This window comes from Nomascus leucogenys, chromosome 6 (genome assembly GCF_006542625.1).
Source record: "Nomascus leucogenys isolate Asia chromosome 6, Asia_NLE_v1, whole genome shotgun sequence".
Lineage (NCBI taxonomy): Eukaryota > Metazoa > Chordata > Mammalia > Primates > Hylobatidae > Nomascus > Nomascus leucogenys.
In genome coordinates this window covers 58,858,109-58,875,444 of record NC_044386.1, presented here as the reverse complement: position 1 = coordinate 58,875,444, position 17,336 = coordinate 58,858,109, and the positions used below count along the sequence as shown (strand labels likewise).

At 44.1% G+C, this 17,336-nt stretch overlaps 1 protein-coding gene across 1 annotated transcript in view; it reads left to right on the top strand.

Moving 5' to 3' along the window:
* The first annotated feature begins 3,076 nt into the window (after nucleotides 1-3,076).
* Nucleotides 3,077-17,336, top strand: part of SNAP23 (synaptosome associated protein 23) — a 35,618-nt gene continuing 21,358 nt past the window's right edge. Inside the window, exons 1-2 of the mRNA XM_030814236.1 lie at nucleotides 3,077-3,530; nucleotides 16,403-16,473. Coding sequence (XP_030670096.1) covers nucleotides 16,417-16,473 — 57 coding nt within the window. The 5' untranslated portion in view covers nucleotides 3,077-3,530; nucleotides 16,403-16,416. The remainder of the gene's footprint in view (nucleotides 3,531-16,402; nucleotides 16,474-17,336) is intronic.

Genomic DNA, 17,336 nt, shown 5'->3' with positions numbered 1-17,336 from the left:
CCGCGCCCAGCCGCCTATATTTATTATTAAACTTAGCCCATACCCATTCCCTCAGAAACCTAATTTTAGTGACTAAGACTAGTCAGATAAATGAAACGACATTCAGGTTGATAATTATGTGAAGTGCCCCTCCAATATTATTGAGATTATAACATCTCTGTTTAACAAGACCTTCAATGCCTCAAATAAAAGTAAGCAGCGGCGGGGCACAGTGGCTCACGCCTGTAATCCCAGCACTTTGGGAGGCCGAGGTGGGCAGATCATGAGGTCCAGAGATCAAGACCATCCTGGCCAACATGGTGAAACCCCTTGTCTACTAAAAATACAAAAATTAGCTGGGTGTGGTGGTGCGTGCCTGTAGTCCCAGCTACTCGGAAGGCTGAGGAAGGAGAATCCCTTGAACCCGGGAGTCGGAGTTTGCAGTGAGCCGAGATCTCGCCACTGCACTCCAGCCTAGCGACAGAGCGAGACTGCGTCTTAAAAAAAAAAAAAAAAAAAAAAAAAAAGAGAGAGAAAAGAGAGAGAAAAGAAAGGAAGCGGCTATATTCATGTCTTCTATGTAAATCCAGATTTGTTCTAGAGGTTTAGGAAACTTCCAATTCCATGTTTGTGACATCACAAGTCCTTGAAACACTCAAGGGTTGTGGTACGCTGCTCATTCTATTCTCCTTCAAAGGCATGCATTGGAAGAACTATTTTACCCTATAAACTCTGGGCCATCATTCAAGGAAAAGCCTGTAGAAGACCACAGTCAGATATTGGTGAGTGCCAAGGTAATGCTAGATTATGGTTTCTCAACTTTGGGATTACTGACATTTTGGAACATATACTTTTTTGTCAGGGGTATCCTGTGCATTATAGGATGTTTAGCAGCAGACTGGGAGCAGTGGCTCACACATGTAATCCTATAACTTTGGGAGGTCAAGGGAGGCAGATCGCTTGAATCCAGGAGTTTGAGACCAGCCTGGGTGACATGGTGAAACCCTGTCTCTACAAAAAATGCAGAAATTAGTCGGCAGTAGTGGTGCACACCTGTAGTCCCAGCTACTCAGGAGGCTGAGGTGGGAGGATTTGAGCTGCAGAGGTAGAGGTTGCAGTGAGCCGACATCACACCATTGCACTCCAGCCTGAGCAACAGAGCAAGACTTTCTCTCTCTCTCTCTCTCTCTCTCTCTCTATATATATATATATATACACACACATATGTGTGTGTGTGTGTATGTATGTTTAGCAGCACTGCTGGACACGATGCTAGTAGTACCCACCCCCGTTTCCCTGTCATCACAATAAAGCATCTCCAGACATTGCCAAATATCCTCTGGAGGACAAAATCATCCCTGGTTGAGAACCATGGAATTATATCAATGACCATCACAACCCTAAATGAACTAATGAACTCAACCATACATTTTCTCCACCTTTGCCCTCAACAAGTGACTGCTGCTTGAGAAATTTACACAGGAGGGCAGAAAATGGTGAGTTTATTTTTGCCCATATTAAAAAGGCCCTCAATATTGCCTACCAGTCCTACAACATTTTTCGGTCAACTTGTTGTATTACTTTCTACAATATTTCAAATCTTCTCAACTTTCCTTTAAACTCCCAATACCACCTCCTTTTCTATCAGAAGATGACCCCATCTCCAACTTCACAGAGAAAACAAGTCAGCACATGAGAACTTTAACTTCCTGTTACTAAATATACAGAAACATACTTCCTCTCATAACTGGGGAGATACCTCCTCTCTCTCTCTTTCTCCCTCCCTCCCCTCTTCCAAAACCATTACTCTCACCAGTGTTTTGAACTGCCTCTAAACTGCCTCTATTCTTACCCTTTCAAGATCTTTGCCTACTGGCTATCCCTTCTCTTCCTTTATTCAACAATTTTTTTCTCAGTTGAATCTTCCCTACCATGCTCAAGTTTCTCCAGTCTTAATTCTAACAAAAATCAAAAAAACAAAAACAAAAAATCTTGATCCTTCATCATTCTCCCTCCTTCCTCCCTGTCAAGGCCAAACTTTCCAAAAGCATTCTACAACTTGTCCCCATCTCTACATCTCCCCCATCTCCAAACTACTAAGTTGTTTTTTTCAACCCCAGCATTCCAACAAACAGCTTTCACTGAGATAATCAGTGACCTCTGTGTTATGAAATTAAAAAAAAAACATTCTCAGGCTTCATCTTCCTTGATCCCTTAAGGAATAGACTACTTCCTCCTTGAAGCACTTTTTTTTTTGAGATGGAGCCTGGCACTGTTGCCAGGCAGTGGTAGACATTATGATAGTAATGTAGCTAGGATTACAGACACCCGCCACCACACCCAGCTATTTTTTCTATTTTTTTTTTATGGGGGGGATGGAATTTCGCTCTTGTTGACCAGGCTGGAGTGCAATGGCATGATCTCGGCTCACTGCAACCTCCCCCTCCCAAGTTGAAGCGATTCTCCTGCCTCAGCCTCCCGACTAGCTGGGATTACAGGCGCCTGCCACCATGCCCGGCTAATTTTTTGTATTTTTAGTAGAGGTGGGGTTTCTCTATGTTGGCCAGGCTGGTCTCAAACTCCTGACCTCGTGATCTGCCCACTTCAGCCTCCCAAAGTGCTGGGATTGATTACAGGTGTGAGCCACCGTGCTTGGTGAAGCACTTTCTATTTTTGATTTCCAGCAGTTTATTTTATTCTTAGAGGTGCATGGAAGGGTTCCTGCAGCAAATAGTTTACAATAATCATCCATCTGCTTAAAACTCTTCAGTAGCTTTCAGTGCCCATAGTACAAAGTGGTCTAAAATTCCAAGGCCTTCCAAGATCTACCGATTGTTGGCCTTCTAAAGCGTTCTTCCCTCTACACTCGGGGATGTACGATTAGCACTAAGCCTCTAACAAGGATGAACTACTAGAAATTTCCAGAAGGCGTTACGCTGTTCTCGACATTAGCCGTTCCCCAGAGCCTGGAAAACTAGCTCTTTCTCTGCCGGATTTCCGGGGGAACTCCTACTTATCCTTCATGGCTCAAGTCACTTCCTCCGGGAACCCTTCCAGACACCCCTAAGAATAAAACGCTTTGTTCATTATCAGCCAAAGGCGCCTCAGATTTTCTATGTGCTATGCACTGTATTCTATCCACTATAATTTGTTTACATATCTATATCTTAGTCTAGACATATTGAAAGGCGCTGAAGGGCAGGGAAAGCATTCTATTCGCTTTCTTTTCTTCAGCGTTCATCCAGCACAGTGCCTGGCACACGGTTTGTCCTCAGTAAATGTTTATATCATGAACACCTCCCAGCTTCGGGCAGGACTGAAATCTATCCGGTTAACTGGTAAATTCCCAGACTCTCCGCCTGCGTGGCAGGGACATTTAAACCCCCAGCACCGTGATTGGCTCCAGCTGCAGGGGTGTGTCCGTGTCCGCGGCGAACGGGAAGTGCGCAGGCGCGCGGGCTCGGCGCGCGCAGGCGCGACTAGGGTGCAGCGCCAGGTCAGGAGTTGGGGTGTCCGAGCTGCGGCCGGAGAGGAGTGGCCTCGCCCGCTTGGTGAGTCTCCAGGAGTGGGACGGAGGGAGCTGGCCGGGATGAAGTCTGAGAGTATGTCCTGAGAAGAAAGAGTGTATCGTATTGGTTGAAAAGTTGGTGGAGTCGGGCTTAAGCGGAGGAGGGGGCGCTCTGGCCTTTACTCGGCAGATGGGCCCGGGGCGAGGACGGAAGGTGCCGGGAGAACATCGAGGGGCCAGTGGAGGAAGGGTGGCTGGATGGTGATTCTCTGGACCCTTCCTCGAAATTAAACAGATACCACTTTCCTCCCCTCACCTTTACTGTGTTGCCGTGGTTGACATTAATAGACTGCGTGTATGGTGACCACGGTGATCAGATAGCTCTGAGATAATGGCTTGAGGAAGGACTCTGAGGTTCCTGGTATTGGATAGCCCTTGCTCTCTAGAAAGGTTCAGCCTTACCTCGCGGCATTACTGCACAAATTAGAGGATCAGGAAAATAATGCATTTCATAGTTCGGGTTTGGAGTGGTGGGGGGAAAAAGTACTGTAAAGTGTGGTTTCGTCTCGTCGTTTTTTTCTTCTTTAATCATTAGTCACCACAATGTTAGGAAAGGCAGTTGATGGTAGGAGGAAACGTAAAGACATAAAAGTGGGAGAGGGAAAAAAAGAAGGGAGTATCATTTTGCCTTTTGCTATTTGTCATCTCTTGGTATGGAGTCTGTATTCGTCCGTTCTCACACTGCTATAAAGAAGTACCCGAGGCCGGGCCTGGTGGCTCACGCCTGTAATCCCAGCACTTTGGGAGGTCGAGGAGAGAGGATCATTTGAGATCAGGAGTTCGAGACCAGCCTGGCCAACATGATGAAATCCCATCTCTACTAAAAATACATAGCCAGGCGTGGTGGTGTATGCTTGTAATCCCAGCTACTCCGGAGGCTGGGGCAGGAGAATCGCTTGAACCTGGGAAGCAGAGGTTGCAGTGAACCGAGATCTTGCCACTGAGCTCCAGCCTGGGAGACAGAGTCAGGCTCCAACTCAAAAAAAAAAAAAAAAAAAAAAGAAAAAGAAATACTCGAGACTGGGTAATTTATAAAGGAAAGAAGTTTAATTGACTCTCAGTTCTGCATGGCTGAGGAGGCCTTAGGAAACTTACAATCATGGTGGAAGGCAAAGGAGAAGCCAAGCGCCTTCTTCACAGGATGGCAGGAGAGAGACAGTGAAGGGGAAAAAGCCCCTTATAAAACCAGTATCATGAGAACTGCATGGGGGAAACCACCCCCATAATCCAATCACCTCCCACCAGATTCAAGATGAGATTATGAATAGCCAAACTGTATCATTCTGCCCCTGGCCCCTTTCTTTCTTTTTTTTTTTTTGAGATTGAGTCACTCTGTCACCCAGGCTGGAGTGCAGTGGCGCGATCTTGGCTCACTACAACCTCCAACACTTCAAGCGATTCTCCTGCCTCACATTCCTGAGTAGCTGAGACTACAAATGTGTGCCACCAAACCTGGCTAATTTTTTTTTTTTTTTTTGAGATGGGGTCTTGCTCTGTCACTCAGGCTGGAGTGCAGTGGTGCAATCTTGGCTCACTGCAACCTCTGCCTCCCAGGGTCAAGCAATTCTTCTGCCTCAGCCTCCCCAGTAGCTGTGATTACAGGCACCTGCCACCACGCCCAGCTAATTTTTGTATTTTTAGTAGAGATGGGGTTTTGCCATGTTGGCCAGGCTGGTCTCAAACTCCTGACCTCGGGTTATTCACCGGCCTCCGCCTCCCAAAGTGCTGGGATTACAGGCGTGAGCCACCGCACTTGGCTAATTTTTGTATTTCTTAGTAGAGACGGGGTTTCACTCTGTTGGCCAGGCTGGTCTCGAACGCCTGACCTCATGATCCACCCACCTCATCCTCCCAAGGTGCTGGGATTACAGGCATGAGCCACCACGCCCGGCTCCCCTGGCCCCTTTCAAATCTCATGTCCTCACAGTTCAAAACACAATCATGCCTTCCCAACAGTCCTCCAAAGTCTTAACTCATTCCAGTATTAACCCAAAAGTCCAAGTCCAAAGTCTCATCTGAGGCAAGGCAAGTCCCTTTTGCCTAGGAGCCTGTAAAATCAAAAGCAACTTAGTTACTTCTAAAGATGCTATGGCAGAATAGGCATTGGTAAATGCTCCCATTCCAAATGGGAGAAATTGGCCAAAACAAAGGGGCTACCGGCCCTATGCAAGTCCAAAATCCAGTGGGACAGCCATTACATCTTAAAGCTTATTTTAATCTCCTTTGACTCCATGTCTCACATCTAGGGCACGCTGATGCAAAGAGTGGGCTCCCAAGGCCTTGAGCAGTTCTGACCCTGTGGCTTTGCAGGGTTCAGGCCCAGAGGCTGCTCTGCTGGGCTGGCATTGAGTGCCTGTGGCTTTTCCAGGTTCATGGTGCAAGCTGTTTGTAGACCTGCCATTCTGGAGTCTGGAGCACAGTGGCCCTCTTCTCACAGCTCCACTAGGCAGTGCCCCAGTGGGGATTCTTGGCGGGGGGGTCCAACCCCACGTTTCCTTTCTGCAGTGCCCTAGCAGAGGTTCTCCATGAGGTCTCTTCCACTGCAGCAGACTTTGGCCTGGACATCCAGGCATTTCCATACATCCTCTGAAATCTAGACAGAGGTTCCCAAACCTCAATTCTTGACTTCTGTGCACCTGCAGGCCCAGCACCACATGGAAGCTACGAAGGCTTGGGTCTTGCACCCTCTGAAGCAACAGCCCAAGCTGTACCTTGACCCCTTTTAGCCAGGAGCTGGAGCAGCTGGGACTAAGGGCCCCAAGTCCTGAGGCTGCCCACGAAACCATTTTTTCTTCCTAGGCCTCAGGTCCTGTGATGGGAGGGGCTGCCACGAAGATCTCTGATATGCCCTGGAGACATTTATCCCATTGTTTTGGTGATTAACATTCAGCTCCTTGTTACTTACGCAAATTTCTTTTTTTTTTTTTTTTTTTCTTGAGACAGAGTCTCGCTCTGTCACCCAGGCTGGAGTGCAGTGGCGCAATCTCGGCTCACTGCAAGCTCCGCCTCCCGGGTTCACGCCATTCTCCTGCCTCAGCCTCTCTGAGTAGCTGGGACTACAGGCGCCCGCCACCACGCCTGGCTAATTTTTTTGTATTTTTAGTAGAGACGGGGTTTCACCGTGGTCTCGATCTCCTGACCTCGTGATCCGCCCGCCTCGGCCTCCCAAAGTGCTGGGATTACAAGCGTGAGCCACCGCGCCCGGCCACTTACGCAAATTTCTGCAGCTGGCTTAAATTTCTTCTCTTTGCTTTATAAATTACTGGGTGGTCTCAGCTCAGTGATCCAGTGATCTGAGTGATCTCAGGAAAAGAAAGAAATAATAGCAAATAAGAGAAACACCTTACATTGCCATACTCCTTTGACAGGTCATGTGAAAGTAATTGAAGTGATCATATCACTTAGCCTGCAGCTTGAATATTTGTCTCAGGCTAGGTTTTTCTTTAGGTGCTTGTAGTATGTGTTTATGCACTACAAAGTTGGTGTTATCATAGTTCCAGCATAAGGATGACTTACTGTGCCAAATAAACAGTGGAATTCCTATATGTATCTTGATGTTTGTTTCTTGTACACTGAATGAACTTAGGTACAATACACAAGTCCACTTAACTAAAGGTCACATCGTTTCTTTCTTTTCTTCTTTTTTTTTTTTGAGACACAGTTTCACTCTTGTTGCCCAGGCTGAAGTGCAATATCTCGATCTAGGGTCACCTCAATCTCCGCCTCCCAGGTTCAAGCGATTCTCCTGCCTCAGCCTCCCGAGTAGCTGGGATTACAGGCATGTGCCACCACGCCTGGCTAATTTTCTATTTTTAGTAGAGATGGGGTTTCTCCATGTTAGTCAGGCTGTTCTCGAACTCCCGACCTCAGGTAATCTGCTCGCCTCAGCCTCCCAAAGTGTTGGGATTACAGGCGTGAGCCACCGCGCCCGGTCTAAGGTCACATCTTTTCTAATCATTCAGAACACAACCCAGAACCAGAAAGAAAGTAAACAAAAACAGGCCTGTACTCATGGGACAGCTGTGGAGTCTTCACCTGAGTCATACCACTATCATAATTTTTGCCATTTAGAGTGCTGTTGTTATTTTACTTCATGTTTAATGGTTTTTTTAAAAAAACATTGCCCACTTCCAAAGTGATAATCTGTGAAATCATGGTTTTTATGTATTTTATAGCTTTTTTAGCATCCATTATAATAAATACATAAATATATACCTCTTTCATATGTAACAGTTAAAATCATATTCTTGCTCGGCACTTTGGAAGATACTGCTTTGGGCCTAATCAGCTCATTTTTAAAATGAAGATTGAGCTAAAACTTACGGGCTTGAAAATTCTGTAATCTCTATGATGGTGTTCATTATCATAACACAATTCTAGCAAAGTTAACTGGTTCCACCAGATGAAAGTAGATTAGGGCCGGGCGGTGGTTCATGCCTGTAATTCCAGCACTTTGGGAGGCTGAGGCAGGGGAATCGCTTGAGCCCAGGAGTTTGAGACCAGCCTGGGCAACATGCCAAGACTGTCTCTACAAAATTAAAAAAAAAAAAAAAACTAGCTGGGCCTGGTGCCCAGTGCCTGTGGTCCCAGCTACTCGGAAGGCTGAGGTGGAGGATCGCTTGAGCCTGGGAGGTCAAGGCTCCTGTAGATTAGAATAACAAAAAGGAAAAAGAGGATGTTTGCTCTTTGATATCAGCTGCCTTTTTTTTTTCTGAATTCAGGCTTTCCCCCACCCCCACCCCGATTTGGTTCCTTTATCTGCAACACTCTGGACATCTGTTTTTGAGCTCTGTTTGTGCTCCACATTGTGTATATATTAGCATGTATAATATTATAATGTTGCTTATCTCCAAGAGTGCTGAACTTTTTATTCCATTACTATATTTTGTTTCCAGATCTGTAGGTTGACAGAGGGGCAGATGACAAGGACTGCTCTTTTCTTTTCCCTTTTTTTTTTTTTTTTTTTTGAGACGGAGTATCACTCTTGTTGCCCAAGCCGGAGTGCAATGGTGTGATCTCGGCTCACCGCAACCTCTGCCTCATGGGTTCAAGTGATTCTCCTGCCTCAGCCTCCTGAGTAGCTGGGATTACAGGCATGCGCCACCACGCCTGGCTAATTGTATTTTTAGGAGAAACGAGGTTTCACCATGTTAGCCAGTCTGGTCTCAAACTCCTGACCTCAGATGATCGGCCTGCCTTGGCCTCCCAAAGTGCTGGGATTACAGGCGTGATCCACCTCACCCGGCCAGGATTGCTCTTTTCTTTGCTGTGGTAGGTAGAAACTTGAAACAGACGGATCCAGTGCCTCTAACAATTAGAGGAAGTGGATTATGGAGCCAGGAAACAAAATGTACTGTGTTTTTTAAAATATTAAGAGTAGAAGAAGCCCATTTGTATTCATTTAGATTCACTGACATTTTGGTTTGGGTTTCAATTTAGGTTGTATTGCTACTAAAGTATTTAAATCACTGATTCCTATGTTTTTCCAGAATTCTCTCTTCTTGTTGCTTTCTGTAGATTCTGTAACTTAGATGTAAAGTTTGTTTAAATTTATTTTGACAGTGTTTTGGAAATTGAAATTACTTTAGATGGCCTTTCAATACTTATAAAACTCGAGCCACGTGTGGTGGTATGTCTGTAGTCCCAGCTACTTGGGAGGCTGAAGTGGGAGCATCAGTTGAGATCAGGAGTTCAAGACCAACCTAGGCAGCATAGCAAAATAAATTTCAAACTTCTTGGTATAATATACAAAGCTCTTCACCATATGTGTTCTGTCTTGAAAGCTATCCCCTGCCCTCCATACATACACACACACATTATATTCCTGCCTCACCACTGAAGCCTTACATTAGGACTATTTTTTCTTTTTTGATAATTTAAAATCATAATTTTTTGGACTTGATCATACTTGGATTTTGACCCACACAAATGAGAATCAGGGTGTTTGTGTTTTTTTGTTTGTTTTTTAAGACAGTCTTGCTATGTCACCAAGGCTGGAGTGCAGTGGCATGATCATAGCTTGCTGCAGCCTCAAACTGCTGAGCTCAAGTGATCCCCCTGCTTCGGCCTCCTGAGTAGCTGGGACTACAGCTGCAGGCCACCAGGCCTGGCTGATTTTTTTTTTTTTTTTAATTTTGTGTAGAGATGGGGGACTTGCTTTATTACCTAGGCTGGTCTCAAACTCCTGGCTTTAAGCGATCCTTTTGCCTTGGCCTCCTAATGTGCTGAGATTATAAGCATGAGCCACCATGCCTGGCCAAAATCACGAGAGATATTTCATAATTATTATGAAAAGTTATAATAGTTTTATTGAGCACTGTGTGCCAGGCACTGCTCTAAATACTATGCTTGAATTAGCTCAATCCATGTAACAACACTTAAAGTAAGCATTATTATTCTCAGTTAATGAGGAAACTGAAGCACAGAAAAGTTAACAGTAGTCAGGATTTGAAACCATTATGCCTTCAGATATTGGGCACATAACCACTATACTATGTTGTCTTTTGTATAAGCAAGAATGCCACTCTTTTCTGTTGGGGGTATCCTTTTCCAGGGACAAGAGTGCTTATATTCGCTCTCTTTTTTTTTTTTTTTTTTTTTTTGAGACAGAGTCTTGCTCTGTCGCCTAGGCTGGAGTGCAGTGGCATGATCTCGGCTCACTGCAAGCTCCGCCTCCCAGGTTCACACCATTCTCGTGCCTCAGCCTCCTAAGTAGCTGGGACTACAGGTGCCCGCTACCACGCCCAGCTAATTTTCTGTTTTTTAGTAGAGACGGGGTTTCACCTTGTTAGCCAGGATGGTCTCGATCTCCTGTCCTCGTGATCCGCCTGCCTCAGCCTCCCAAAGTGCTGGGATTACAGGCATGAGCCACCGCGCCCGGCAGAGTGCTTATATTCTCTATCTGTAGCTTCTGACTCTAATTATCGGAATATTTGAAAAACTAACCAGAAAGCATCCAAGTGGCTGGGTGTGGTGTCTCACGCCTTCTGGCATTTTGGGAGTCCAAGACAGAAGGATCGCTTGAGGCCAGGAGTTCAAGACTAGCCTGGGCAAGACAGTGAGACACCCTATCTCTACCTAAATAAATAAATAAATAAATAAATAAAGCATCTAAGTGAACTTAATCAGAGCTAAACTATGTGGATGGTTTTGGTGAATATTTCATTCAGGCAGGGTGAATGCTTGCCAATTAATCTCACCCCGTACCTGGTATCTCCCTGGCAGATACCACACTTATGCCTGCCACATTGTCTCTTCCTGGGTAGATTGCCAGCTTCCGGCTCTTGAGCCCCGTTCTTATCTTTCACATAGAACATCCCCTTTCTGTTCACATAACCATTCTCATTGATAGGGTTAATAAAATTGATTATAATCAAACCTACATCTACCTCCCCAGTATTACTCCTGGGTCACTTAGAGTAGAATTGTGGAAGTTCCAAATTTGACAGGGACTCGAAGACCAGGCGTTGAGCGTTGAGCAATTAAGTTACCATAGGTGCTTCTGTAAAACTGAAGTTTAATTTTTTTGTAATTAGAGTCAGGGTCTTGCTATGTTGCCCAGGTTACATTTAAACTCCTGGGCTCAGATGATCCTCCTGCCTCAGCTTCCTGAGTAGCTGGGACTATAGGCCTGAAAGTGTAATTTTGGTTTTCTTTTTGGTTCCTGATTTTTAGTGGGACTTTCCCACTTGTTAATATGATTTCTGTCTTGAAATCTTGTGCTTCAGTGTCCTTTGAAACCAAGCTGATTTTTGTTTGTTTTGTTTTTTTGTGGTGTTGTTTTTTAAGATGGAGTCTCGCTCTGTTGCTGAGGCTGGAGTGCAGTGGTGCGATCTTGGCTCACTGCAACCTCCGCCTCCCGGGTTCAAGCGATTCTCCTGCCATAGCCTCCTGAGTAGCTGGGATTACAGGTGCCTGCCACCATGCCCGGCTAATTTTTTTTTTTTTTTTTGAGATGGCGTCTCACTCTGTTGCCCAAGCTGGAGTACAGTGGCACAATCTCCACTCACTGCAACCTCTGCCTCCTGGGTTCAAGTGATTTTCCTGCCTCAGCCTCCCAAGTAGCTAGGATTACAGGCACATGCCACCATGCCCGGCTAATTTTTGTATTTTTAGTAGAGACGGGGTTTTGCCATGTTGGCCAGGCTGGCCAACCCGTGACCTCAAGTGATCTGCCCTCCTCAGCCTCCCAAGTGCTAGGATTACAGGCGTGAGCCACCATACCCGGCCTTTGGTATTTTTTAGAAGAGACAGGATTTCTCCATCTTGGCCAGTCTGATCTCAAACTCCTGACCTCAGGTGATGCCCACCTTGGCCTCCCAGAGTGCTGGGATTACAAATGTGACTGCATCTGGCCTGAAACCAAGCTGTTTAGTAGATATGATTCTGTGGTGTACTTAGTATATTTGCATTTGAGTTATAGACTTTGTATGGTAAAAAGAAAAGAGTTTTTAAAAAGAGAAAAAAATATGTATGTATATTTGCATAGTTTTGGGGCCTATATATAAAAATGGTTAAAGTTGTTTGTGTAGAAGGAGATAGAAAGGAAAGCCAAGAGAGGAAGTAAAAGGAGGAAGCCATCCTTAACATAAACGAGACCCTTGCCAGGCAAAGTGGCTCATACATGTAATCCCAGCACTTTGGGAGGCTGAGCTAGGAGCATCACTCGAGCCCGGAGTTTGAGACCAGCCTGGGCAACATAGTGAGACCCTGCCTCTACAAAAAATAATAATAATAAAATAATAATAATAAAAGGGCCAGGTGTAGTGGTGGGCACCTGTAATCCCAGCTACTCGGGAGACTGAGGAAGGAGAATCACTTGAACCCGGGGGCAGAGGTTGCAGTGAGCTAAGATTGCACCACTGCACTCCAGCCTGGGCAACAGAGCGAGACTCCGTCTCAAATAAAATAAAATAAAGTAAAATAAAATAAAATGTGAGACTCTGATGTCTCAAAAAAAAAAGTATATAGCCTATACTTTATATCATTAACTTTAATATTCAAATTTAGCCTTGCAGATGTAACTATTAATATTTAGTAGCTATTACTTTCAGCTACATTTACATAAATGTGACTCATATTCAACATTGTTATTTTCCTTTTGTTTTGCCTACTATTTATTTCCACTTCAGTAAAAATATTAAAATAATGGCTAACATTGAACACCGGCCATGTGCAAGGCATTGTACTAAGTACTTTGTGTAGATCATCTCTTTTTAATCTTCACAAAAAAAACAAAACTATGAAATAGAATGTTATCCTTGTTTTACAAATACAGAAACCGAGTTTTAGTGGCGTTAGGTAATTTCCTTGGGGTCACACAACAAATACATTGTGAGGCTGGAATTTGTATGCTGGAATTCTCACTCACCCACTATGCTATCCTGCTATAAACAGAAGTTTCCTCTTGCTGCGGATGCACTGGTTACCATGGAAGTAGACTTTATCAGAAGAAGCCAAAGAGAATGCTGAACTTAAAAGAACAGTAATAAACCCTTTGAGTGTAACTCATTGAGGAGCTTTATTGTGATTAATTTTCAGAGAAGGAATAAGGCAGGAAACTAATTTGGTAGAATATTTTAGCTGCAAAATCCTTGTTTACCAGTATAAAAAGAATTATCTTATAAAACCATTCTTTGCAGGACCCTGTGGAATTGATGGTGATATTTTTTTTTTTTTCGTACAGTCTTGCTCTGTTTCCCAGGCTGGAGTGCAGTGAGTCTTGGCTCACTGCAGCCTCTGCCTCCCAGGCTCAAGCCACAGACGTGCACTGCTGCATTCGGCTAATTTTTGTATTTTCTTTTTAGTAGAGCTGGGGTTTCACCATATTGGCCAGTCTGGTCTTGAACTACTGGCCTCAAGTGATCTGCCCACCTCTGCCTCCCACAGTGCTGGGATTACAGACATGAGCCACCACGCCTGGCCTGATGGTGATTTAAAGTGCTCTTTCTTCATTACTTCTTGAGTAGCTCTCCAGTTTTACAAGTGAAGCCACATGGATCTTCCAAGGCCTTATTTAAATTCCAGGGCCTTTTTTCTGTGTATTTCTTTCCAAGAAGCTTATTTACTTTTCCTTTCTTCTTTTCTTCTCTTTTCTTTTACTTCCTTTCTGCTTGCCTTTTTTTTTTTTTTTTTTTTTTTTTTTTTGAGACGGAGTCTTGCTGTTGCCCAGGCTGAAGTACAGTGGCATGATCTCAGCTTACTGCAACCTTTGCCTCTCCGGTTCAAGCAACTCTCCTGTCTCAGCCTCCTGAGTAGCTGGGATTATAGGCATGCATCACCACGCCTAGCTAATTTTTGTATTTTTAGTAGAGACGGGGTTTCACCATGTTGGCCAGGCTGGTCTCAAACTCCTGACCTCAGGTGATCCGCCCGCCTTGGCCTTCCAGAGTGCTGGGATTACAGGTGTGAGCCACCGTACCTGGCCTCTTGCTTGCTTGTTTTCTTATCTCCTCCCTTCCTCCCTCCCTCCCTTCCATTTCTTTTCCTTCTTTTTTTTCTTTTCTTTTTTTTTTTTTGAGACAGAGTCTTGCTCTTGTCACCCAGGCTGGAGTGTAGTGGCATGATCTCGATTAACTGCAACCTCTCCCTCCTAGGTTCAAGCAATTCTCCTGCCTCAGCCTCCCGAGTAGCTGGGATTACAGGCGCTCACCACCACGCCTGGCTAATTTTTGTATTTTTAGTAGAAAGGGGGTTTCACCATGTTGATCAAGCTGGCCTCGATCTCCTAACCTTGTGATCCATCCACCTCGGCCTCCCAAAGTACTGGGATTACAGGCGTGAGCCACTGCGCCTGGCCCTCAAAATCTTAAACCATAAGACATGACAGTAGAATTATAAACAGGGCCGGGCGCGGTGGCTCAGGCCTGTAATCTCGGCACTTTGGGAGGCTGAGGTGGATAGATCACCTGAGGTCTGGAGTTCAAGATCAGCCTGGCCAACATGGTGAAACCCCATCTCTACTAAAAATACAAAAATTAGTGGGGTGTGGTGGTGCATGCCTGTAATCCCAGCTCCTTGGGAGGCTGAGGCAGGAGAATTGCTTGAACCCAGGAGGCGGAAGTTGCGGTGAGTCAGGGTTACACCACTGCACTCCAGCCTGGGCAACAGAGTAAGACTCCATCTCAAAAAAATAAAATGATAGTAGTGGTTCAACTAAAAACAACCGAAAAGATTTAAATTTTTTTGTTTGTTTGTTTTTTGAGATAGGGTCTTGCTCTGTCACCCAGGGTGGAGTGCAGTGCCATGATCTTGACTTACTTCAGCCTCAACCTCCTGGACTCAAGCAATCCGCCCACCTCAACCCTCCCCGGTAGCTGGGACTACAGGTGTGTGCCACCATGCCCGGCTAATTTTTGTATATTTGGTAGAAATGGGGTTTTGCCATGTTGCTCAGGCTGAACTCCAACTCCTGAGCTCAAGCCATCCACTCACCTCAGCCTCCCAAAGTGCTAGGATTCTAGTCATGAGCTACCACGCCCAGCCAAAAGTGACTGAAAAGATTTATATGTGATCATATCATACGCTTGTAATAGCAGTTTTTGGTTTGTGGCTCTAGTGATTCTTTGCAAGCTTTGTGCTACTGTTTCTAAGAGCCACGTAAATACTTTGAGTGTACACCCTGTTTTTCTATTTATTTGTTCATTCAGCTATTTTTGGAGTATCTACCGTCAGATCCTATTAGGTGTTAGAGATACAAAGATAAAATCTCTGCCTTCCAAGAATTCAGTCCAGTACATTCTTGGGGAATTAAGTTTTCTGCTTATCAAAGAGTATATCCATGGCAAGGTTTCTCACCTCAAATTGACATTTTGGGTCAGATTATTCTTTGCAAGAGGGCTTTCCTGAAGAGTGTTGTAGGATGTTAAGCAGTTTCCCTGCCTCTACCTACTAGATGCCAGTAACCAGCCCCGTCACCTGGCCCAAGTTGTGACAATCAAGCATCTCCAGACATTGCCAGATTCCTGGGGGCAAATCTGTAATAAGAACCAGAGTTTGTCTGTGTCATTGACCATGAGTTTTGAGAAAATTCATACAAAGCTAGCAAATGTAACAAAGAAAGAACCTAGAGCCATTGCACAATGCTTGTTATTACTCCAAATGACTTCTCAAAGAGGAATTAGATAACAGCTGTGCTGAATACCACCTACGAAATGTTTTATTTTTTAGCTTGGATGTCTGTGAGATCTCTTTCTGAGTTACTGTGTATAGGAGAATAATTGTTTGGTTTCTTAGGGACTCCACTGAAACAACAAACAATATAAGCCACTGGAGGGGAAGAGTCTAATGCGTAATAAAAACCTTAGTCTTTTCCGAGCTGTTTGTACCAGCATTTCCCTTTTCTTGTTAAGAGTGAAAGTATTTTCACCAGTGAGTATCCTGGACAACTGGCATATTTAGAAATGTTTCCTGTGTTCTTCAGGCACATAACTTCAAATTTTGTTACTTTACTAAATTGGACTTTTCTTCACTTACTGCTTTTCCATGTTCAGACAACACATGAAGAACATTGAACAACCGGAAATTCATTTTAATAGTCTTTCAATGCTTGTCTTCCAGTAATGCCTTGCTTCTCTAAGTAGAGGATCCAGTTTCCTGTTGGAAAGAGTACTTCCCTAGAAGTTCTAAAACCTGTATTTTAGGTTCACCCTTGGCACTCTTATTAAACATTCATTTAGCCTCTCTCGGTCTTGATTTCTTTACTTGTGGTAGACTAATAGATACAGAAAGAGGTTCTTTTATCCTGTTTTCCTGATAAGTTCCTAAATTACATAAATCTACACTTTTTGCTCACGCAAACTTTTATATATCCTTATTCTTATACAATATCCACATTTCCATTTCTGTGCCTAATAGACTTTTGATTCATCATGGATAATCTGTCATCAGAAGAAATTCAACAGAGAGGTCACCAGATTACAGATGAGGTAAATGTTTTACCTAAAATAAGTAAATAATTCTATTTCAGTTTTCATATTGGAGGGGTGAGAGAGCCTTCTTAGGGACCATTTTGGCCTCTTCCTAGTCCATTAATATCAAAGAACACATTTGCTCCTTAGTGCCGTTGCTGGTTTTTATTTTCTTTTTAACTCACGAGAAAACTAAAGTGAAAACAATTTGTATGATTTTTATTTTTTAGGTAATTATTAATATTAAGTGCAACAAAGATACTCTACTATGTATTTGAGAAATGCTAGACTTCTATTTAACAATTTCCTAATATCTGTAATTTACTTAGATTTCTACCTACATTAAATTTTTATGACTTTATAAAATTTTTATTCCCATGAACTTCACCATCCAAATATTCTCTCTTTTTTAAAAAAACTCTTTCTTTCAACATCGCAATGGAAGTCCTTACACATTTTCTCTTAAGGAGCGCCTGAAAATAACCAAAAATGTAGTGATCAACTTACTTTTTTTTTTTTTTTTTTTTTGAGACAGAGTCTCACTGTTGCCCAGGCTGGAGTACAGTGATGCAATCTCGGCTTACTGCAACCTCTGCCTGCCCTGTTCAAGCGATTCTCCTGCCTCAGCCTCCCAAGTAGCTGGGATTATAGGTGCGTGCCATCACGCCCAGCTAATTTTTGTATTTTTAGTAGAGACGGGGTTTCACCATGTTGAGTAGACTGGGCTCGAACTCCTGACCTCGTGATCTGTCCACCTCAGCCTCCCAAAGTGCTAGGATTATAGGCTTGAGCCACCACACCTGGCCATTGTTTTGTTTTAAAGGGAAGGATAGGCTGGCAATTCTTTTTGTTTTTTCCTTTAATAGAAACAGTCTCACTAT